We start from the raw sequence: 23,810 nt of genomic DNA on the forward strand, positions 1-23,810 counted from the left end.
CATTGGGGTGGGGTGTGAGATTTAATGAAACCCAGTCTTTCATATGAGGAAGAATCAGAACAGTTCCTAAATGCATCTGGGCACAAAGCTCTGTGGCAAAATTCAGAGCTTTCACTCACGAGGTCAAAGAACAAAGTTCATGGTTCTGTGATTTCAAAGAAACACAGAAGGCACTGCACTTGCTGTTCTCCCCCTTGTGTTTCCCAAACACAAGACCAAGTAGTGGCATTAATACTGAGTAAGGAATATTTTGAGATCAGAGTTACTGATTACTACAATGTGTATTTTAAAAATAGACTTTTACAATGAAAGATGCCCTCCTTTAAAAAAAATAAATACAACCTTTAAAAATAATTTCCAGCACAAAACCACCCCCACCTCTTCTTAATCAGTCCCAATATTCAACTTTGAAGCTGGGGTGTGGCATCCCAGTGGCACTGTGAACAAGTTATTTTTAGTCAGGGTAACCAGGGTAACTGCCTCATAACAAAACAAAAATGAAGAAAAATAGGGCCTTGGGCAGTCCCAGAAAGGTCTGAATTCCACTTCATGACCAAAGGACAATTCATCACCTTAAACTTTTCCTTTCTGTTCCATTACATACAGCTAAAGATGGCAGTTTGATTATTGTCACAGTTTTCCCCATGAATCAAAGTCACAGGGGCCCTGACCTGTGCCAAGTCCAGCAAAAAGCCTCTGTGGATGAAGGCAGACCTTTATCTCCAGCCAGTGTCAGCTGGAATATGACACTTCTGAAACTGGGATGCTTCCCCACACACGTGTAACAGCTCTGAGCTGCCAATTACATTTTCTACCACTAAGCTTAGGGGTCAACTACAGCAGCCTGAACTGCTAATTCAGGACTGAATTACACAGGGTCACAGTACTTACAGCATTTCCACATTCACAACAGTCCTCTCCAAATACTTAAACTTTCTTAAGAGTGCCAGGTGGTAAACATGGATTATGGAAACTCAACAGAGAATGTCTGGTAATTATCTTAACATTGAGGGAAAAATGCTCAGGAACAGAGTGGTTACAGGAAGGCCATAAAACTTGCCTCCCTCTGACTAAGAGAGAGAAAATGGGCAGTTGATGAGAAATAACAGCTTTTCCATCAGCAAGTGTTCCTTACCTCTGCCCCGGGCAGGTATTTACTCTGCTTTCCCTGCACTTATGCCAAGAAAAAAAAACTCATATTCTTTCATTAAAACATGTCCTGCTAGGTGCACACGGTTCTGTAAACCACACATGCACATATACAATTTCAGGGGACTAAATTATCTTCAACAAAATAAAGCTGGTGAGGCAGCCTAAATCTTTTATGCTAAGCGGCCTCCCTTCTTTGCTAGTTAGCTCCTGTCTTTCCATAGTAGCAGACTTCCATGCAGTCTGAAATGGAACATACTTTTGCACCTATAGATTGCTGCAAATGTAGTAAAAACATTGCAAAATTTTTGAGAGCTGAAAAACTTGGCTTGAAATTCTTAGACTTGACAGCACAGTCCTTCAGGCTCTAAGCTCAAACAGCTGGAGTCATCCTGTTTAATACAAAGAGGCAGTGATTGCACCTCGCCTGGTTTTATAAAACTCTTTAATTCATTAGGCATTTTCCTCTCAGCTACTTTGCCCTGTGAGACCTGGCCAGTTTAGAGTCCTCCCCTCGAGCCACAGTGCTGTCTGTTCTGTCCAGCTGCAGGGGAAAGGCAGGTGTTGGAGCTGAAGCAGCTCAGCAGCTGGAATGGAGAACAGACCTTCCTGGATGCTCCAGGTCAGCAGCCTAAGGACCCATTGGAGCAGTTTCATTGATAAAAGGTGGAAAACCATCTCTTCCCCCAGACAGCAGGCAAGAATGTGCAGCTACACATTTCCAGGTTCTGCAGCCCAGTATTTCTGTTTATTAACCTGTATCCCTGCAACAAGGCTTGCCAGGGCAGCTCTGCACAATTAAATGTAAGGCACATACCCTCACCTCCCTCCCATTCTGTATCAGTAGGGCATTAAAAAAAACAAACCATGTGAGTCATGAACTTCCACCCTCATTCACAGACCCTTCCTAACATGCCGTGCTAGCAACTGTTTCTGTTTCATAAGCGCCTACACCTTGAGCTCCTACACCTTGAACACAACAAGGTGGGGCTTTTCTCCCACTCAGGGATGTTAGGTGGGAACTGAAAACTGCTGCACAGCCTGATTCTCCTTCCAGCTCCACATACTGAGGCAGGACAGTGCAAGAGGCAGAAACACAGAAGAGTCTGGCAAGCCACCACCAGAGGAAATCATAATATAAAGCAGGAAGATAGCAAGAGGAATTCCTACCTTAACAACTGGTCCATGGGAAGAGGTCACAGTTCACATACATTTTTGAGAAACTACCTTAACAAGAAAAAAGTGCCAAAAAAACATAGCCCAAAGCTGTGCTATACAATCCCATCAGTCTCATGTGCTTTTGGTACCATGTTTGGGAGACTGGCAGCATTTTCATACTTCAATTTCCAATCTGAGTTTTAATAATTGAAGGAGTATAACAGTAACACCTTAACAGAAAAAAAAAAAACAAAACAAAAAAAAACCAAACAAACAAACCCTGAGAACTCAACTCTTTGTAAGAAATAGGACTACAGCCCTTCTTCAGTGCAGGGTACTGATGCTGCAGAGCAGCATGTATTATAATATGGTGTGCAATTTTGCACATAGCTGTATATTAAAATATATCCCTTTAATTATCAATATTTCATGTGCCTATTTCCCCTGAATGCTTTCCTAAAAGTCTATTATCACATACACTCATAAAACCTAATATACTCACACAAATTAATGACTCACTTGTTAATAATACTTCCTACAACTCCAGCCCTACACACAGCTCTCCTGAAATCTGAAAGGAATTTTTCTAAGCCCAGATGGAAAGTAGAGCACCAGCTTGTGCAAGGAAACACCAGCTGGCAAATGATACAGTTCACACTGCTCCTCCAAGCTAGGCTGCCCCATCAGCCAAGGACCACTCTTCTACATCAGATACCAGAAGTGAGGTTTCTAGAAATTCAACACAAAAGGGCTGCTGAAAACATTATAGCTGAGATGCAAACCCAATATCATCACTCCAAAAAAAAAAAAAAATGTGGAAAATAATCAAGAGCAGTTTCCTCAAGAATGCTGGTGTTGGGAAAAGAACAAGAAGCCCTCAGTCTCAGACTGGTCTGGTGCAAGTATCAGCACCTGCACAGATCATCCTTGTTGAGGCCTGACCATCTGGGTTCCCAGTTCCTCCCTACAAAATGTTTGCTTTGCTATTCCTCTGAAGACAATAAAGAGCAGACTTTGGCATTTCCTGTGCAGTTCTCATTACAGTGAACACACAGAATATGAAGTATTGGATTTCCCAGAAATCCAGTATTTCCAAAATCCCAGTATTGGATTCACAGAAATCCCCCTTTGTTTTCTTTTTGATGGTCTCTTAAATCAGAGAAAGAAAAGTTGGATTCAGAGAGTAGCAAGGGAAAAGTAGAATCAAATCTGCTGTCACCCAACCCCAAATTTCAGGGCTGAGAACCTGGTACCCTTGGTAGCCCACACCCATGTTCAGACAGGGGAGAATGTTGACAGATGACTTCCTTGTGTGCCCCCTGCAGATGACATTACCTTTTGATACTAGTCTCATACTCAGTCCTCTGTTTGCTCAGCTCTGTCTTTAGCTCCACCACCAAGCTCTGTAAGGCCCTGGAGCATTGGACAGAGTCTCGGGAAGCTGCAGCTGGGTCACTCTGTTCGCTGCTGCTGCTGCAACCTTCAAACCTGTCCATGCTGTTCTCCAGATCTGCTGTCTTGACCTCGCTCTGAGACAGCGAGCCCTGAGTTACCCACTCGGTTTTTAGGGAGCTCAAAGCAGAAGAGTCACTGGCCCGGCAGGCTGGGCAGCTGCTCACCGAGTCCATCACGGAGATCTCGCAGGACGATGTAGACCAGGTGGTGCTGGCCATGCTGTGTGTGCTGAGGGACAGGCTGGAGGAAGGGACGTTGTCATAAGTGGAGAGTCTCTGGGAGGAGCACGAGTCTTTCACTCGCTCCCCAGAGGCTGTCCGGCGGTGGCCTCGGAGGGAGTACAGGCCGTTCATCAGCCAGTTCCCGCTGGAGGAGAGGTTGGGGATATCTAAGGATGAGCTGCCCAGCTTTGGACTCACAGACCGTGCTCCCTGCTGGCGGAAGGAGTATTTCCATGGAGGCAGCGTCTGAACTCTTTTACTGGGGCTTGTGGCAGGCTGAGTCGATTTGCCACTCTGCTCTGGAGGAGTGATTTTCACTGTAGGTCCTGGAGTGGCCTCTAGAGCCACAGCATTGCCAGAAGGCAAGTCAGCGGGGCTGGCAGCGCTGTTCTGTGACCTGCTGTCCTCCCCGTCCTCCTCGGAGATCCACTCGACAGTGCTGCGCTGGCGCATTGGTCTGATTTCCAGCTGGCTCCCTGGCACATCCGCCTGAGGAACGGCAAAGATCCGCCCCTGCTCACTTATCAGTACTGTCATCAGGTGCTGAACCAGCGAGGTGCCTGTGGATGGAAAACAAAGGTGAGCAGGGGAAGAGACGTGAAACACCTCTGGGACTCACCCCAGCCTCTTTGCATGACTAGTCTGCACCCAGTTTCTTGATCTGAGCAGGCCCAGAACTATTCTTATTGAAAAATTATTAATTTCAGCTAAGGCCTTCTGCTGCACTCAGTGTATACAGAAACTTGCAGGAAGTATGACATCTGCATTTTACATGCACTTGCAGAGAGTGTACAGCAAGTGGAGAAAGTGCTCGCAGTTATTTAAATCCACAGAAATGTGCTGCCACTATTTTCCAGGAGTGAAGCAGACCCACTATACACTAATAGAGAACACCACTTACCAAACCTAATACAAAGTATTTCCTACAAAAGAGGAAAACCTTTAGAAGGGTGAGTAAGCAATTCTATTTTCAAGTATTGCCTGAAAGAGAATAAGGCAAACATACTCAGGGTTCAAGGCAAGAGCCTGATCTTATTGGTGAGTTTTTTACCTAATAGCAAGACGTACTGAGCTCACCTACCACTTCTATTTTATGTCTGTGAATGCAGAAAAAGAACTAAATGTCTTGAAGATAAGGGCATTCTTAAAATTTAGCTGTCAAACTTCGGGTATTTCTATTTGAAATGCATGGGTTAAATTTGAAGAGAGACACAATTAGAGTGCTTTTTGTTAAGATCTTATTATCACTTTATTTAGGAGATTCAAACTACCCTGAAGCTAAAAAAAAAAGTCTTTCCACTTCTCTGTCACTTTTATCTAACCAACCTCAACTAAATTCTCAGCTAAAATAAAATATTGCCAATCCTGTCATAATGACGAATTCTAAAAATCCAGCCTACATACCCCAATTTTTTTACAGTTCAGACCTGTGGCAATATAGAACTCTGGGTCAGATCACTGTAGTGTTTTTATACGATGATTAGGAGAGACCCCAGCACCTGCACGTGTGCACCTACACACAGTACGGGCACCTCTGCCATCGGATGATGCAGAATGAAATGCCTGAGCTGATCTGAACCCAAGCCTGTCCCCCGTGCCAGCTGAGCAGGGAGCACACTGCTGCTGGCCCAGGCTGGGAGCGCTGCCCCAGCGCTGGCCCGGTGGCCACCAGGGGAAGTCCCAGCATCGCACACTGGCTGCTTACAGCTGTCCCCACCTTCGGCGGTGAATAACAAGCCCTGCTCCTGCACTCCCTTCTCCCTCCCTGATTTTTGTACCTTCTGCACAGCCAGGGGAAGGTATCAAATTTACCCTTAATAATACAGCCCACATCTCTGTGGTAGGCTTCAAGTCCCTAAACTACTATAATATGTCAGGTCATGCTCCGAAGTTGTCCTGCTGCCTTACAGTGAGTTGCCATCATGGGAGGCACATCTGCACATGACCTGTGAAGAACTTAAGGCACTGCTGCTGCTAAGGCATGACAACACTGACCTGTGAAGGATTTTTATCACACAAAATACCACCTCAGCTGTTCCCTATGGCTAGGGAGCAGAAACAGAGCCAAGTTCAGGCATCCTGGCACAGCATCTCCTTCTGTGCCTAATTAATTAATCAATTCTTTTTGCAGCCTTGCCAAAATCGTACAAAACTGTATGCAAAAACTTTGCTAAAACTTGTACCACAGTAGCTGTGCTTCAGTGCAACCTGGGAGAAGAGCTGTATCCCAGTCCTAATGTCAGTCTGCTTGATTCATATGGAAGCAAATTATTTTAAAGCTTCAGATTTTTTATGTCCAAAATTAACTGATTTTCAACTCTTTGATTCTGTGAAATTTTGACCCATACAGTCTCTTTAGAAGACAACACTTCTAAGACACTTCTAGTTACAGTCACTGTGGCACAGCCAGAACTACAGTCCTCTCCTCATGGCTTAGATGTTCTCTTCAGCGAGCAGTATAACCACTGAAGCGCACCAATACTAAATGATTGCAGCTTGGTACTTAAGCACAGTCCTTCTGAAAAAGCAGCTCAGCTTTCATTTTAACAATAGGTTCAAAAAGAATTTCAAGGGCATAGAGGCATCTCCGTGTGGTGGAGAGGAAAGACACTCCCAGTCCAGTGGTGAGTGGGATAAGATGCCAACTGGAATACCCCTCACAGGCCCTGATGAAAGGGATGGCTTGACTTGTTCTGGCTGTGCAGGCAACTGATACAGCTACCAAGGCTTTCACTTACAGCTCCAAAACACAGCTGCTGTGCCATTCCCCAAACAGCACCTACCTTCCATCATGGTCACTGGATCCTCCATTTTGGGCCGCAGTATGTTTGGTCCAAATACTGTAGCCAGGTTCTGGACACTCATCTTGTTAATGCTGGAATGAGCCTGAACTTCATCAAGAAACCTTGAAAAGCCCCCCCAGAAAAATCAAAGGAGGAAGGAATTAATAAGTAAGTCACTTCTCAGACTAAAAGCATTCAGTTTTGTCCTTTTTGCATACAACCCTGACACCTGAAATGATTTGAGGAACTACTGTAGCTTAGCTATTCAATATAACCCCAGATCCCTCCTAGTGTATGAACCAGAGAAGACAGGATGTTTTTTGCCAGAAGTACTCATCTAGCAGTGACCCAGTCTACTACTGGGTCTGAAAGGGAAGATTTTTGCATTTTTATAGGAATTCTCAATTTACATGGATTGACTTTGGCGAGTTTTCACTTACAGATATAACAGAAGTAATAAGTGATCTCCTTGTCCGAGAACTAGCAGCCTGTGGAAAGCTGACTTGAATCTAACAAAATACAGATCATAGAATCACAGAATGTTTGGAGATGGAAGAAACCTTCAAAAATCATCTCCTTCCAATCCACAGATAAAGAGGCAGCCCAAAACCAGGGGAAATTAGCAGAGATGAAAGGAGATAAAGCTGTGGGATCCCTGGTAATCCAAGAAGAAGCTACTACTAAACCTCACTTCCAAACCAGAGCTAATGCCAGACTGGCTATTCTGACTGCATCTGCTACTCAGCTTGTGTAATAAATCTTCCAAGTGTGCAGTATCTGGAATAAGTGTCTACCTTTAGTGACCTGTATGTGCTTCTGAAATAAATAATATAATGTATTAGTATCATTCATGCTTGCTGCCAAGGCTGCAGGTGGCAGCAATTTACTTGGCTGATCCTCTTGGTTTATACCAAGCACTTCCTTCAGGCAGGCCACATTCACCTCCACATTTTTTAAAGGAGTTGCAACTTACACTTAAGTGGTTTTTGAATATTCATACTTTCAGATTATATTATTTGCATATAAGACAGATTCACAAAACTTAGAGACTTTTCCAAGTGTTAATTAATTTCACTTACTTGCATATGTATTTGAGGAGGTTGTAGTTGGCTTGGGGCAAATTCTTCACCTGTTTAACCAGTTCCTGGGTACCCTGAGGGACAGGAAAAACAAGAAGGAGAGCTATTAATGTAAATGCTGCTAAGTAGACAAGACCTTCCTTTAGGACTACAAAGCCCTCTTTCCACAGCCAAATACTGAACAACAGATGATAACACTAAGGCTTTGCTTTAGAAAAGGTGCCATTCAGTGTGTTGTGCCTTACCAAAAACCCAATGTCCAGAACTCTATTCAGTTCTCCATGGAAATCCTCCTGTAAACTTTATTGGTTGACATAAAAGTCTTCATTTAGTGAGGCCTGCCAGCCTGTAAAGCCTGCCCACTGGCATTGGTATCAGTGTACCAGCAGATGTGCCTTTGCCTATTTCAAACTTGGAGGCAGTGAGTGCAGTATAAATACACTGCAGAATGCTCAGTTGAGCAGAGGAAAGTTTTTTCTTGAAAAAGCTAAATTAGTCCAATTCAGCTGCCTCCTTTTTAATGATGTACTTCCATTTTCAGTCATTCTGACCTGGGACATGCATCCTCACAAAATTTCTGTCTTTACATTAAAATGTAAGATGACACATCAGCTGAAGGAATGACTGAAACTCCTGAAGCTGCTGAAATAATCTAATAAAAACCTCTGACTCAGGAGGTTATTGTCCTGCCACAATCCCAAGTATCATTTGCTTGTTCCTGTCAATGCTCCTGTTGCTCTGGAGATGTGCTTATTTTTGGAGACAATTAAACCTTTTGTGGAAAAACATACCAAAGCACATTTAAGGAAGAGTGATAGTGCGAACTAATGATGGAGAAATTCCAGAAGGAAATGGTTCCAAAAAAGTGCAGCTGAACATTCATTTCAAACTCTCCTTGAATTTTCAAGAACTGTTAGGAAGGGAATTCTGTTGGCCAAAATCTTGCAATGTATTCCTGATTTCTCCAGTCCAGACAAGTCAGAAGGATCCATAGAGAAATGCCTAGTCCTGGCTTCCTCCTTATTACCTTAAATATACAGGTACTGTTTTATTCTGTACATCCCAGCACAAAAAAAAGTTCTCTAATAAAAACCTGAAACTTAAAATTCTTAAAAGCAGTAACCACTTTATAATTCCTTAGCTTAAACACTATGCTTGTTTAATGGTGACAGCAATGGAGACACCATTAAAAGGCCAGTCTCTTCTGAAAATCTCGATCCTCTTTTTTAAACTTCTAAAAATTTTTCAGCCAAAGACAGCTGCTACTGATGTGAAGGTTAAAGTCAGTTGTTCAGGTCAATCAACTTTCAAGTGACAAGTTTGAACCAGAGGTAGGTGAGCTAACAGACCTAATTCCCTCTTGAATTTTGCTCTGTAATGCAATTTATTTCAAATAGGGAAATCAGGATGGTGTTTGGCACTGTATTTCAAGTGCTCTGAATTAAAATTCCATTGGCTCTACTGGATGTAAGAGAGCACTTTGGAACAGAAACTTAGGCAGCTGTGAACAGCAGGAAACATGACCTAAAGGTAGAAGATGCTACCTGAAAGGAAAAACCATTCTAAGAATGTACAATCCATGCTTTGTCACAAGGAATCTCGGGCACAGTATTACATAGAGCGTATCTTTATATTCAAAGTACAAACACCTGACAGGTAAAAAAAAGCTCTCTCCTGCAGCATATATCAGCTCTGCCAGATTTGTCCTTACCAAGGCCTGACCAACAGGAGGCAGAGGCTTAGCCTAGGAACACCATAGTGACAGCACAGAGGGAAACACAAACTCGAAATCCCTGTAGTAACAAACAGCACTGATCATTGCCAGTGTCTGCAGCCCAGCAAGCAACAGAAGCACTGTACTGTTATTTATCATGGGATTTTGCAGAAATAACTCTTACCTCCTTGAAAATGCTGCTTTCCAATGAACAGTTTCAAACCCAAGGATTTTGCAATGAGTATAACAGATCAGCACCAATTCAGAGCTTCTAGCTTGGCTGGAAAACTAGCAACATTTTAGTTGTTCATAAAAAATTCAGATGCCTCTTTAAAACAACCTTGAATGTGTTCAATCCACTGAACTGTGTGCATCTCTAGTGTACAGGTAGGAGTGAAGGCTAAAATACCACCATGTAAAGGCAGCTCAGACTCAAATGAGTTTTTAGGCTTCTGAAGATCCCTCTTGCTCTAAATTTTCAAACCTGCATCCCAGACAGTTGGGATCAGAATCAAACCTTTTAGTGCTGCATTCCTGCTGAAATACCTGGAGACCTCAGCACCACCCAAGGTCTCTGTTATGGCCCTGTTTGCATTCGAACACCAGAGAACAGCAGGGTGCAGAATGAAGATAAAAAGCAATTTGACTAAAAACTTCAGGCAGTACTGGAGCTAGGCCAGGTTAATAATCACCACAATAATTCCTATCCATAGTCACCATGTAGCAGCATGAGGTCCCACAAGTTCATCTGAAAGGCTATTTTGCTGTAAGCAATTTAGGTTTTTTGGGTGTGAGGTGAGGGTGGCCATAAAAAACGAAAATTATACTAAGAGTCTAAAAGTCTCATTCAAAACTTTCAAGTGAAAAATTTAAAGAAAACAGTACTTCAAATTAAAGTAGTACAATTACATTTTGTTTCAAAGTACTTTTACAAAATAAAACATTTGATTTTCAAATTCCCTGCTTACCATTACAAGTAAAAATTAAGGTTTCAATGAAACCAGTTTCTGAGCATGGGGATTTTCCACGTGGGAGGCGAGTCAGGCCCCATAGGCTAGGTATGACTTTGTGCTGCATTCTGCTCCACATGCTACTGTGCACGTACAGCCTCTCCACCCTGGTGAGTGCACTCCACCTCCACCTTCCTTTCTGAAAAGGTAAATAGCCCATGCTGAGGTTCCAGGTTTTTTGGTTTTTGAGAAAACCAAAATTGCTTCTGTTTACAACAGCACCTTAACAAAACAACTCTGTTCTATGAGCAGTACTGTATTTTCTAAGTGCTTATTTTGGCTCCCTAGTGCTCCCTACTGCCTTTCTAATCTCAAGAGAATTCTGCCCTACAAGTCATTTGAGTCTGACCTTGCTCACGCAGATGTTGCTTCCCAAACTGCTGCAGCCTGTGCAGACAAAATCAGGCAAACAACATAGCTAATAAGCTGAGTAGTGATGTACAATTATGTTTGCCCAATTTGGCAGCGTCTCTATTCTTGTGCAATAGTGCTTAATGGATCCAAAACTTCCCAGTCTGCACATCTTACAACCAAAATCAAACCAGCTCCACTGCTTTAGAAATGCTGCTGTTTCTTGTGAAATAACCACTGTGGTGTCTGTAACACAGCGCCCTGCAGAGATGCCTGAGTTCACCAAGGATAAGGCAGAAAATGAGCAAGTTTTGGAGGGAGTACACACACGCCTCTACCTACTAAAACACACACTAGTGCACTGGCACCCTGATGTGACTGTGTCCAGAATCCAAGTACATATCCAGGTGTGGTAACATGCTGTATCATGCACAGAAATTTGCTTTCTCACAGTTGTCTAGAAGTTGCATTATATGAGTGTTATTTGCCTTTTAACCATAAAAAACTTACATTGCCACATATGATACATTTGATGCATGCAAACAAGCATCTTCCTGTGGGCATCATAAAGGGTAATCTCCACAGAGCCTTCTGCCACCTGAACTGAAAGTGAACCCCAGACTCACAGTGAGGAACAGTTTTTACAAATTCTGCTGGAGACAAAGACAAGACCACACACAGAAGAGAGACATAACAGTGGACCACAACTTACAAGCCCTCAGGCCTTTGCTTCTTTAGCCAAGAAAAGACATAAGTAACAGCTCTTGCAGCTTCTTTTAATTTCTGTCCTAGAAGGTGGCACCCACATCAGACCAGATGTAATGTGCCTTTGCAATCTGCAAAGGGCTAAGAAAGCACCAGAATGTGGATGAAACACGTCAATCAAACATATTGCAAATGATCCTGTTCCATGACTAACACAGACCTGTAGTTTTTGTCAGCCCTTCCCCTTGCCTGGAAACCAAAGAGAAGAACATGGTAAGAAGGTTCTGGCAAAGTATTCATAGTATTATTCCCTCCCTATTCTAGGATAATATCATAGCCTGCCTTCTCACAGTGCCCTTCCTCTAAGAAATACAAAGAACATTGCACTGATCAATGTCTCATCCACCAAAATCTTTGGGAAAGAGAGTATACTGTTCTGATATATTAAATGGAAAACACAAAGGGAGCGACTCCATACAGCTTATTAGTGAGTGAACAGCAAAGCTGGGGAAGGAACCCAGATTTCTTCCTACCTTGTGTATCTTGCCAATTATGCTACACAAGAACTTTGCTCTGAAGAAAGAAGCACCTGGCTACAACAATGACTTTTATTTAAGCAGCAGCCTGTGATAACAGCACCCCATTCACAGCTTCAGGAAAATTCAGGGAAAGGTTCCCAAGGACTTCATTAATTTATATCAAGTTTGAAGAGATGAGGGAAAAAACTCTACTATATTGATTCTTGGGAACATCCTCTCAGGCAGATTAGAAGGATCACTGACCTCTCCCTCATCTTTTGAGAGCAGCTGTCCACAAGAAAGAAAGTCTTCATATTTGGCAAAGGGGATGACAGGCTCTGGCAGCTCTCGAAGGTAAAGCTTCAGGAGGGACGCCACAGTGTGAACATCTGTGTTGCTGCAACAGAGAAGAGGGAACGAAATTTAGAAACCCACACTACCTCAAAGCTTGATGCCTTTTGTTGGGGGTGTATCAAGGTCCCTCTTAGGGACAAAGTAGGCACATGGAAGGAAGCTCTTCTGCCAGTCATTGGTACTAGGCAGGAAGGTCTGCCTGGGAACAAGGGAAGCCTCCATTCTGCCAAGATAGAAATGCACCTCAGTCAAAGGGATATGCCCATGATACTGCTTAAGGTAGGGTGACACTGGATCCTCTGCTAATGTGGACCAGGAATGTGAGGAATAGCCCAGGCAAGTGCACAGTGATCACACAGCATTGACAACAGATTCATCACTGCCCTGTGAAACAACCTCTGAGTCTCTCACTGCTCCTTCCTGATACTCTCCCCAGCCAGCACACAGCTGCTGATCTGGGCTCCCACATGCCCTGGTTGATCATTGAGAAAAAATGGAGGAAGTTGTATTTCCTCCAGGCCCTCTATTGCCCTTTGGTATGGCTGCCTGGCCTGTGGTATCTGGGATGTCCTAGCCCAATTATTATGACAGGATATCAGCTTTTATTTTCTCTCCCAATCCAGGAACTTCTTTTTCTTCTTCTTTCTCCTTTGCTTTATAATTGGGGTTGAAGAGTCAGATTCTGTGATGAACCCTTTCTAGCTACCCAGCTTCTGGTGTATGGGGGTATCTCTCCCTCATTCCGATTTTCCTGTGGTACAAGACTGTTAATCATTGCAGATGACCTCCTCAAAGGTTTTGACTGTTGGAACTCTAAACAGATGCAGCCAGACTTTCAGTGGCATGAAAGTGCAACAGGAGTAGACTGCTATAAGTGCTTCCAAAACAGCAACACCCGCCCTTTCATAAGAACATTGGAAAAGAAAGTCTTTTAAAAATAAGTATTTTAAATGTCAGTCATCACAAAGGTTTGATCCATCTTGGGGCAGGGGGGCTATAAACACCTGGGATACCACTGTAGTTACAAAAGATGTCTAAAAGCACTGACTACAGCTCAGAAATAAGAAAGAATTTTCCTTTTGCTGCACCTGATTTGGAAAGAAGCATAAGGGTTTCACACTTTTGCTACCAAGGTATCCCATGTAATACAGAGATAGATTATAGTTACACAAAGAGAAAATTATGGCTGCTAGGAGGAGAAGCATTTCATTTAGCCAGAGTGGAACTCCCTCTCCCTTAGTGCTCCCTGTGACTACAGATGTGTAAGACAGACTGTATGGGGTCATGGTGGAAAGAGCAAAAGGCAAAAACTGGGACACCCTCAATGTTCCACTGCTTAGATACTCCAGGCTTGCTTCCTTTGATTCTGCACTGAACCTTTAGTTGCTGCATTACACACTGACTACCCAAAAGGCAGGCAGTCCTTCCTGGAGGTCCTTAGTGACTCTCTTAAAGGGGAGACTTACACTGATCTATTTAGCCAGTGCAAATGTCTGTGGAAACAAAGGTGCTTACTGCACCTGAGGTGGGTCAGGCACTGGAAGAGGTTGCCTAGAGAAGCTGTGGATATCCCATCCCTGGGAGTGTTCAAAGCCAGGTTGAATGGGCTCTGAGGATCCTGGTCTAGTAGAAGGTATCCCTGCCCATGGCAAGGGGCTTGAAGGAGATGAACTTTAGGATCCCTTCCAATCCAAACCATTGTACAATTGTATTTTGCTTTAAAAATGCTGGTTGGAGGCTTGGTTTATCTACATAACAAATAAGTTAGATAAGGCTAAAGTAAAACTTGAAATTGAAACTTTCATTCCTAATTAATTCCTTCTGTAGATACTCCTGTTCCACAGTGTAATCACTGAATTAAGATAATTCTAATTATGAACTGGAATGCATACATTCAGTTAAAAATACAAAGGTTTTGTTTAAGAAAATATTAACTGAGATAATTTGATGATTTCAAACTTATTTTTTCAGAAAATATTTCTAAATGTTTGACACTTCCATTTAGGGAGCAAATACTGTTTGTGGTTAGGAATCAAAGAAAGGAGGATGGGTGGTCTGGGAAGCTGAGGGAAGGGAAGAATTAGAAGAATGTTACAAATAAACTCTGAAGATATACTTCCTAAGATGAGACCAAACACTGTTTCTGCCCACGCAGGAGACAGTGCTAGCTCTTCCTGCAGTGGTAGGCAGGGAAGGGATTGGCAATGTCGAGACTGGCTGCATGTCCAGGGAAAGCAATCCACCAAGGTTAATGTGCTGCAAATATACCAGATGCCACTGGCATCTCCTGGAAAATCTGGGCTAGTGAGTACCAACAAGAAATGGTGCCAGGCCTCCAAGACCTGATCTCATTTATGGACCTGTGGTAGAGATCAGACCCAACAATCTACACAATGCCCTTGTATCCCCTGAAGTTCAAGTTCTCTGTTATGGTTAAGCCCTATTTCACAAAGGGCTATTAAGCTTTGCACAATGCTGACCTTTACTCCAGGCAGGATGTATGTATGACAGAGTGGATGAAATGTTAGTTACAGGGTAAGGACAGCTTTTGGCTGGAAGGCCTTGACAGCACTCATAGCATTCATCTTTCTGCTCATCTGACTGCCTGAGGGCCTATTTTTTTCCCTGGCTGCCCTTGGATGGAGCACTCAGAGACAGGGCTGACACTCCTTCCATGGGAATCAATATTGAGCTGAGCGTCTACAAAACAGCTGCTGGCATAATGGCCAGGCAGAACATGTCAGATGGTGGTGACTATTCTGAAACCTGGTGACAAAGGAAGAGTCAAGATACTGCTCCAGGCAGATCTGCTGGGAGAGTGCAACCTCTGAAAGCAGTACATCACCTAGTTCAGCTCTGTCACACCCATTTCTGTGGTGGGATCCCACCAGCTGCTCAGTTTACTGCACCCAAATCTAGCAATGCTTTTCATTCAACATGTGCTTAAGCTGAAACACTGGAGGAGCCCCACACTGACCAGTGAGCTGTATTCCACCACTGAGCTGAATAAAGGCCTCCACACCCACCACCATGCAGGAGAAAGCTCCATCAGCGCTTTTAACAGAGAGAAAGATGGTGTGGAAGGAACATGTAAACTAGGATTGCCACTGCATGGACATTCCTGGCAGATTTTATGTGTCACACATACACCAGCCTGAATTTGGTGATGTCAACTCACCTGTCAAAAAGGGGTTTCTCTCCACAATCAAAAGAATCCTGCAGATCTTTGACAAGGTTGGCTTGTCCAGGCATCCGAAAGAGCCCCTCCTCTGTAAGCCCTCGCTCCCGAATAAAATCCACGCACTGTTCCACCAGCAGCGGGGCCAAGCGCTGGCCATACTTCCGCTCGTACTGTACGGTGTCCTCCAGGCGCTGCCCGAAGATCCCTGACAGCAAAGAGCAAGAGAGACATCTGGGGGTCAGCTTGAACTCTTCCCGAGCTGTTGCTTGGGGCACGCAAGGAGGGAAGCTCTCACATGGAGGGGGCAGCCTTTGTGAAGGTCCAGATTCTAACAGACTCTGAAGAATAAAGCTATGTTAAAAAACAAGAATTACATGATGAATATTTTTTTTTTCCTACTTAATCGTGCTTCAGACTGTCCTCTTCCCTAAACTGTTTTTTATCTCATACACAAGGAAGGTGGGCTCAAGGTTATGTATATGATTATCCACAGCTGTGATGGATTTAGATGAAGTAATTATATTCTCATTGCATCTTCCATCCCAAGAAGACCAAAACAAAGGTTACATTCACTTTATGGGACACAAGTACTTGCTGCATGCACCCACTGCTTAGGCTGTCACACAGCTCCTGCACACTAGTTTACAGCCCCACAGCTCAACAGGCAGCAATCCCACCAGGGGGGAATGCTAACACAGCAGAGTACAGCTGTCAGCATTAAAATGGGATAGTGTGAGAATCTTCCACCATCCTCTTTCTATATCTCTTCCTTTAATTAAACTTGCTGAATGAAAATTAAAAATGAAAAAAAAACAGTAAAAATAATGTAAAATGCATTGCCCTTCCTACTAAAAACTGTGTGCTGTACTTCTTTTATCTTGAAAATATCAGGAGCACCATATTGTATAAAACTGTACGGGCCTAGCTTAATTCTTTAGTCAGATCTACTGTCAACATATAACATTAAGTAGGAAGCACTGTCTGTTTCTTTGGGGAGTGTGGAGCTCCAGTCTAATACCAGCTGCTGAATGCCACTTTTCTGCCATCAGACCATTCAGCAACACAGAAGGGGCTCAGGCTGTATGAGCCAGAGATCTGAGTTCAATCCCTACCACTAGGAGACTGCTCCTTCTAAAAGGACTGCCACTGAGTTGAGTCCTGAAACTCTCATTCTGGCACCCTGCAATGTTTGGTGGAGTAAGGGAAGATAGCATCCAAGTTAATGTATTGGCAATAAAAATTCAGTAATTGAGAGAATCCCAGAATCTACTCCCAGAATTTCAGAATCTATTCTCAGAATTTCAGATTAAACCAGACCAGAGCAGGTAGGAAATTCTATTCAGGGATTTCTCAAAACTACAATAATTTTTCTATATGTATCAAAGATCTTTAGATCATTCATTCAGCATTCAGTTAAACCTGCAGGTCTGAAAAAAAAAAAAAAGTAGCATGCAAGATTGGAGTCACACTGTTTCATACCCAATAGCCAGAAGCAGTGTTTAACACTTGCACATATGTGCTCGTACCAGGACAGGGAATTTGGTCATTTCTGAAGGCTCTACTTACCTTCCCCACTACTGATTACATCTTGTTTTTTTTTTTAGTGCTACATTCATAAGAGTCTGGTAACTCCTGGGAGGACGTTCCCCAACCACTGATCACTGTTCTTCATAGGAGACACCATACCTGCTTTCTATATTCAGTCCAAGCCTGCAGAATCCTTAGTGAAACAAACCTCTCATTATCAGTTTCAACTCATTGAATGAAAGTTGCAAGAAGAATCCAGAACTCTAATTTCCTTTCCCTGCCTGTTTGTAATACATCAGAAGACAGAAACTTTCCTTACACCACAGCCTACATAACTGCATTACAGTATCAAAGCTGGAGAGCCATGAAAAGTCTCAAAGGAAATTCCCTCATCCTGGCAGGAGAGCATGCCCTGGAGCATGGGAGTGACTTATCTTTATCAGTGTATATACTTGGCTTATTGCAGAGTAAAGGTTTTACTAGTTCTTATTTCTAATCTCTTTGAGTTTTCACTGAGCTGGGTACCTCTGAAGTCAGTTTCTAGGATAGGAAATCTCTTCTTGCTTTTGTATGGATTGCTTTATAATCCCATCATGTAATCCCTGCTGTCATGATGGGGCATACCTATTTCCTTAAAATGATACATTTTGTCCACTTTTCTAGATGCAAGACTTATAAATTCAGGGAGGTCAGGACAGGGCACATGTCAGGGCAATAGAAGCCTTCTTTTCTCAAATCCCTGCTTGCTGAATCTGTTTCCTAATGTGTCTGTCTAGAGAAAACTCTGGAAAAGAGGTAAATGCTCTGCATTCCCCAGGCATAAAGCACATATACAATGTTCTTCTATAAGCTCATGTTCTGATGTTCTACACTTAGCTCAGATCAAGGACAAAGGCAGTGTCAGACACAGACACATAAGCAAGCACATGCAGAACAAGTGTATGCATAATCTCCACTGAAGAGAATTTACTTTTCCCCAGCCTTGACTGGTCTGTAATAGCAACATCTCTAATTTATTTCAGGCAACATCAGTCCTTGCTTTCACAATCAGCTTGGATCACAACAGCAATAGCTTTTCTGTAGGTGCAATCTACAGTGAGTGACTTCTGGAGACAAGAGGACTACAGTCAAATAGAGACCACCAACACAGATTAAGGAATGTGATGTTAAGGCAACAGAGATGTAAGGGTGATCTCCTTTAAGACTCAGATGGAGCAGCAGATGGACCCTTCACAAACACAGTATTCACCATCATTGTGGGTGTCTCCTTTACAGCCAGATGCTGGGGATCCCATCTTTCCTACTTACACATTAAGGTCAGTTACATTTTTCTCCTTGATGAAAGCAACAATCTTTTGAAGAAATAAAAACATTGAAATAGTCTTTACCTCCCTTATTTGAAAGACCATTTCAAATAAGTAACAAGAAAAACCAGGCATGAAACAAACATGACCAGGGAAAATGATCTACCTATCACAGGATGAGTGAACGGAGCTGGCACAAGCATGGGTTTCTTCTTGTGTGACAGTGTCTGCTGAAGGGCTGTGTTAATGAGATCACACAGTCTGCATAGGCCATTTTTTGGTGGGAAGAGGACTCACACCATTGCTGGGGTGAAAGACTTCTTGCAGCCCAGCTCTCTCAGCTGCCTCCCACCCAGGTTTGGCAGCCCCACTCTGACCCAACTCCAGTTGCAGATCTATGCCCTTCATTCTCCCTTGAAATTCAACCCTAATTCTCCAGGAAAGCATTAGCAAGGATCACCAAACATTGCTCAGACAAAATATTTCACCCAAGATAAGTCTTTTGATAACTATGACTTTCCCTTTGTTACATGTTTCAGTTATGAAAACAGTGCAGCTCCGTGCTTTTTCTTCCTCTCTATCCTACTTTTTTTTTTGCAGAGCCATAGAGCCAGGCCACCAGAGATGCTGCTCAGAAGAAAGACTGCACCCAGGCTGAGTCTTTTGGCAGGAAGAGCATTACAGTTGGTCTTAAGAGAGAAAAAGCATAAGAGTTGCAGTTAGTGGCACTTAAAAGTTGGCCTTGGAGAAATTGTTCTTCTGTGCAGTGGCTGCAGAACTTGCTCATGGCTTAGAAAAGTAGTGTTAAGGTTCATAGAAAGAGCAATCTAAGAACCATTTATGGAGTGGGGATGGAAAGATACTGTCAAAGGGAAGTTTGAGATGCTTGAGATGCCCATATTTCCAGACTTGCAATATGGGCATCTGCTTGATGAAGTTTGGGAGAACTATCACTTGGACCCTCTCAGTCCAAGTGGCAACAGACTTAGCAGATCTGCCTACTTCAGTCTCCCAGCACCACACAGAACAAACTGAGGAGCTGGTGTTGTCTGGCTCTGTATCATTCATCTCATTTCTATCAGGTCTCAGAGCTTGTAAAATGATGTAGTCAAATGTGCCTGAAGCTCCCAGTATATGACAACATCTCCAGTTTGGACAGGGACTGCCCTGCCTTGCAAGGAGAAGCAATGTGGGGCCAGTCACACACAGCCTCATCTGCTGGCTCCTCAAGGCACAGGCCTGTTTTTAATCACTGGGCCCTGCAGCTCAGACTGAACTTGGCAGCGCTTCACTCCACTTGATGATCCTGCTGGAAGACATTAAAGTCTTTTTCTTCGTTCTAAAGAAGGGGAGCCAGTGCCATCCAGTCACACTCCAGACAATGTTAAGCTGGAAATAAAGCCAAAAATTTACTAGCAACCTAAGGGTTAACTTTCCTTGTCATACCCTTATCTATAGCTAGGCCCTTTTGTTTGATTTCAAAGCAGAAAAAAAACTTCAGCATGCCTGGAACCACATCCTTAATCTCAGAAAGATTCAAGAGATACTAAAAAAATGAGCTAGCAGAGCTACAGAATTTCTTTCCTCTACTCCAACAAGACGCCTCTGTTCTTTAAAGATTTAGGTGACTCTTTGTGGAAAAAGCAAGCCAGGAATGATGTACTGACTAAGACACAGACAGGCTCTCTGTCCTGGCCTGAACAGCTCACCCACCAGCTCCAGGCATACAAAGCCTATACATTCAGCTATGCTGTCCGGACATGCAGTGGGCAGGAAAATATATGCTACATCTCTGCTACATTTTTCCTCATCACAGGCTCTGAGCTCAACCAAAATAAACTAAAGACAGAGATAAAGTCAGTTTTTGAGTAGATTTTCTTCATATGGAGGACTAAGGACTCTGCATCTGCTTAAAGTGTGAAAAGTCCAGGCACACCTACGTCAGCTGTATGTACAGCTTATTCCACACTCATTAAAAGATGTGTGGGAAGATAATCAGGCTTACACCTGGATGCTGCTCTTCAACAGCACATACACCCGCGCACGCATGTGGTGCCTCACAGACAGGCAGTTTATGGATATAAAGATTGTGTACGTGCTCACCTGCACAGGTAAGTGCCTGCTTTTACCTTCCCACTTTCATGCTTAAGTTCCCATTTATCTGTCCCTCTCACACATGAAAGCACTGGGAAAAAATCACGGGCACACATTCAGAAATGCTTGTGTTTCCACAGCACAAAACACACACAAATCTTTAACTTGTTTCCCCTCCCCTAGCCCACCCAAACACAGACTACGTGAATTACTGCAGCAGCAACAGAAAAAGGAGTTTCATGGTAGGAGCCATATGTACCTAAAAAAAGACAGTCCTGAACAACTAAACAATTCAACCAGCAAAAGAATGCAAGCATAGGGGGGAAAGAAAGGAAGCAAAAGACAATAAAGAATCAAGAAAAACTGACAACATAACTTGTCCAGAGTCATAAAAATGGGTCTGTGGTACAACCTGGTGTTTTCTGACCCCATTCCCAGAAAGAGCAGTGCCAATATACCAGAAGCTGGTTGCTCTCATTCACATACGTCCTTTTAAATATTCTGCATATATGAAAAAGAAACACCTCTTCGCAGAACTATCTTCACATGCTAGCTTGGTATCCAGTAATATTTTTGGCTATAGACTGTGTCCTTGCCTCTCCTTCCCCCTTTGTAAAGTCAGCTCCTATTTTAGATTCTTACCCTCTGTCTAAGGCTACACTTAAATATCTGCTTTTGCTCTAGCCAAAGAAAACCATAACAAATCTAAACTGTGGAAAATCATCCCATACCTCTCGTTCTTGTGCAGCACTCCGCTACATGACAGGCGCTGAGCTTCAAGCAGAAACCAGGCAGTGTCAGACAGCAGGAGCGGCAGAGAAAGAAAGTCCTGACTTCAGGCATCAGACACATTCTGAGTCCCAGCACTGGCAGCTTTCCATTCACCCAGCGCTACAGAGCACAGAGCAGCCGATCTGCCCTGGGAGATAATCTCGGCAGCACATCTGGTCTTAGCTCCACAACTCGGCATTAATTATGACTTGTGCAGAAAGCATTTGAAATATCCAATGAGATGCAGAGCTCCCGGCTCGCTCCGCACAGCGAAGGAGAGAGGAGAAAGACAGGCAGGTAGGGTCTTGCCCACCCTCGAAGCAGCCGCCAATGTAAACAGCAGCTAAGTATGGGTCACAAGTTTTAACAAAGGCATCCCCCATCGGCTCTGTAATATATTCATGCTCTAATTGCTTGTCAGATCTATTCTAGATAGCTGGAAAAGCTGAGCAACAGTTTCTGTCTGCATGCCACACTTTGGATCCTTCCTGATACAGGCAATATTACTGTGCTGCAGGCAAACTGGTGCCCTGGTCTGGCCTCCCATCTGCTTTCAAAGCAACAGAAGCAGAAATCTGGTTTTGGAGGGGAGCATTTCCCCACAGTAGCCTCAGCATGCTCTGAGAGTACCTCCACAGCTCTGGGACATGCTGGAAAGTCTAACAAAGCTTAGGAAAAGCTACACTCCTTGACCTGCAGGTTTTTTGGTGCTCACTGCCTCTCCCTTATCTCTTTACAGAGACGTTGTCTGAATTAATAGCTCAGCTGAATAACTGGTAAAGGAAGGGACTACAATTCCCTCCATGTGAACCAATACCCAGGCACTTTACTTGCAGGAAAAGATTCACTCCCTCTCAGCTCTCGCTCTCAGGGTAAGAAGCCTGTCATTAACAAAAACGCTTACCATGCAATGCCCTGTGTAGTTCTACGGAGGTCAGGACTCCACTCCATTCACAAAACGCACTCATGTGACTGCAGCATTCACCACGCAAAACCCTTGTGCCAGGCTTCTGAGCAATTTTATCTCTATTAGCTAAGTTTTCTCCCTCTGCAGGAGAAAAATAACCAAACCCAACAACAAAGCCCTGTCTGCAGCTGCTCATCTGCTTCTGCTGTTAAAACGTCTGTGGTCACTATACATTCCTTGATCTGTGCAGGTTTATTGAGCTGCACTGTGGCTCCATTTGAACACCCATGTCCAAGATACTGACACAGCAGACAAGCTATGAGATTCTAGTCAGTGAGACAGTGTTGTTTCACAACAAACTTTTCTATATTCTCTGTTTTGACCAAAGGCTCCTGAAGAAAAAAGTGCTTCTCATCATAAGCAAAGGCAGTGCCAGGATCTAAAGCTTCTGTTCTTGAACATGGTGTGATTCGTAGAGCTGTCATGTGCAAGACTAGAAGCTGGGACTTTGATGATCCTGGTGAGTCCTTTCCAACTCAAAATATTCTATGACTGGCAAGATAGTAAGGTTTTCCTTAGCTATTTAAGGTATACCCTGGTATTGCAGAGCTTGACACCAGAAGCTCAGTCAATACACTAGTCAGTTTCTAAAGCGCACTAAAGAATATTTAGAGAATGATGGAAATCCTTAAACTCAAGGTACAAATGAGGTCCTCAGTATTCTTCACCCTTTTATTATCCTCTTTTTGCTTGTGGTGAACACAGCAGGCTGCAGGTTAGGGAGAGCCTGCCCACAATACTAACTGGTGAGCAGGACAAATCCACTTCTAAATGCCTGAGATGCCACCAGAATTTCTGGCAGTATTTCCTGGAATAGCACCCTCAAATTGTGCCACATCTGCTAATAACATTATGTAGCCTAGGACCTGGTGTCTTGGATGGGAGCACAGGAGATAGCAAAGGCAGATTTTGTTCTCCCATTCACTTCCCCATTTCTGTTTTCCATCTCTCAAAACACAGGAAAAAGGAGGTATCCACTGAAATAGAAAGTCATGCTGTTTGACATGGATATTGTTATACCCGAAGTATAATTAATCTGTGAAATTCACGGCCTCTCTGTGGCCAAGGATACAGCATGACTAAAGCATGATCAGGCTTCAGCAGAACTTACAATGCTATGAGATGATGAAGCTGATGCAAATTCTTCCCCAAAGAGTAAAGACAGTACTCTGGTGAGAGAAAAAATCTGGACACATGCTCGTTCACATAAGCATCAGAACTAAAGCAGAAAATGGCAGCTTTGGTGTTGTTCCTGCACAAGGTAACTCTGCAGCTATAGGTATCCTGTGACAGCAACACCGTGCTGCACACTCCACAAGTAGCACTTGTTTTCTTATATGAAGTTCTCAATCCTTTTAAAAACACAGTGTTAAACTTCATTACTTAGATTATAGAATATGATGAGACTGGAATAAAAATCACTACATATATATACATACACACACACAATTTTTCTTCTGTGTTTTGAA

At 43.3% G+C, this 23,810-nt stretch overlaps 1 protein-coding gene across 4 annotated transcripts in view; it reads right to left on the reverse strand.

Annotated features, from left to right (window-relative positions):
- The window catches only part of ARHGAP22 (Rho GTPase activating protein 22), a 123,823-nt gene that overhangs the window by 1,185 nt on the left and 98,828 nt on the right, over positions 1-23,810 (reverse strand). For 2 of the 4 annotated variants that reach the window (XM_021539078.3, XM_021539087.3), the window contains exons 5-9: positions 15,676-15,883; positions 12,408-12,540; positions 7,846-7,919; positions 6,767-6,888; positions 3,643-4,543 (exon numbers count right to left, since the gene is read on the reverse strand). In XM_021539078.3, the coding sequence (XP_021394753.1) occupies positions 3,643-4,543; positions 6,767-6,888; positions 7,846-7,919; positions 12,408-12,540; positions 15,676-15,883 (1,438 nt within the window). Of the gene's footprint in view, positions 1-3,642; positions 4,544-6,766; positions 6,889-7,845; positions 7,920-12,407; positions 12,541-15,675; positions 15,884-21,334; positions 21,686-23,810 lie in introns of those variants that run through there. The other 2 variants (XM_021539104.3, XM_077784622.1) reach the window with 2 other exon arrangements.

This window comes from Lonchura striata, chromosome 7 (assembly GCF_046129695.1).
Source record: "Lonchura striata isolate bLonStr1 chromosome 7, bLonStr1.mat, whole genome shotgun sequence".
Taxonomy (NCBI): Eukaryota; Metazoa; Chordata; class Aves; order Passeriformes; family Estrildidae; genus Lonchura; species Lonchura striata.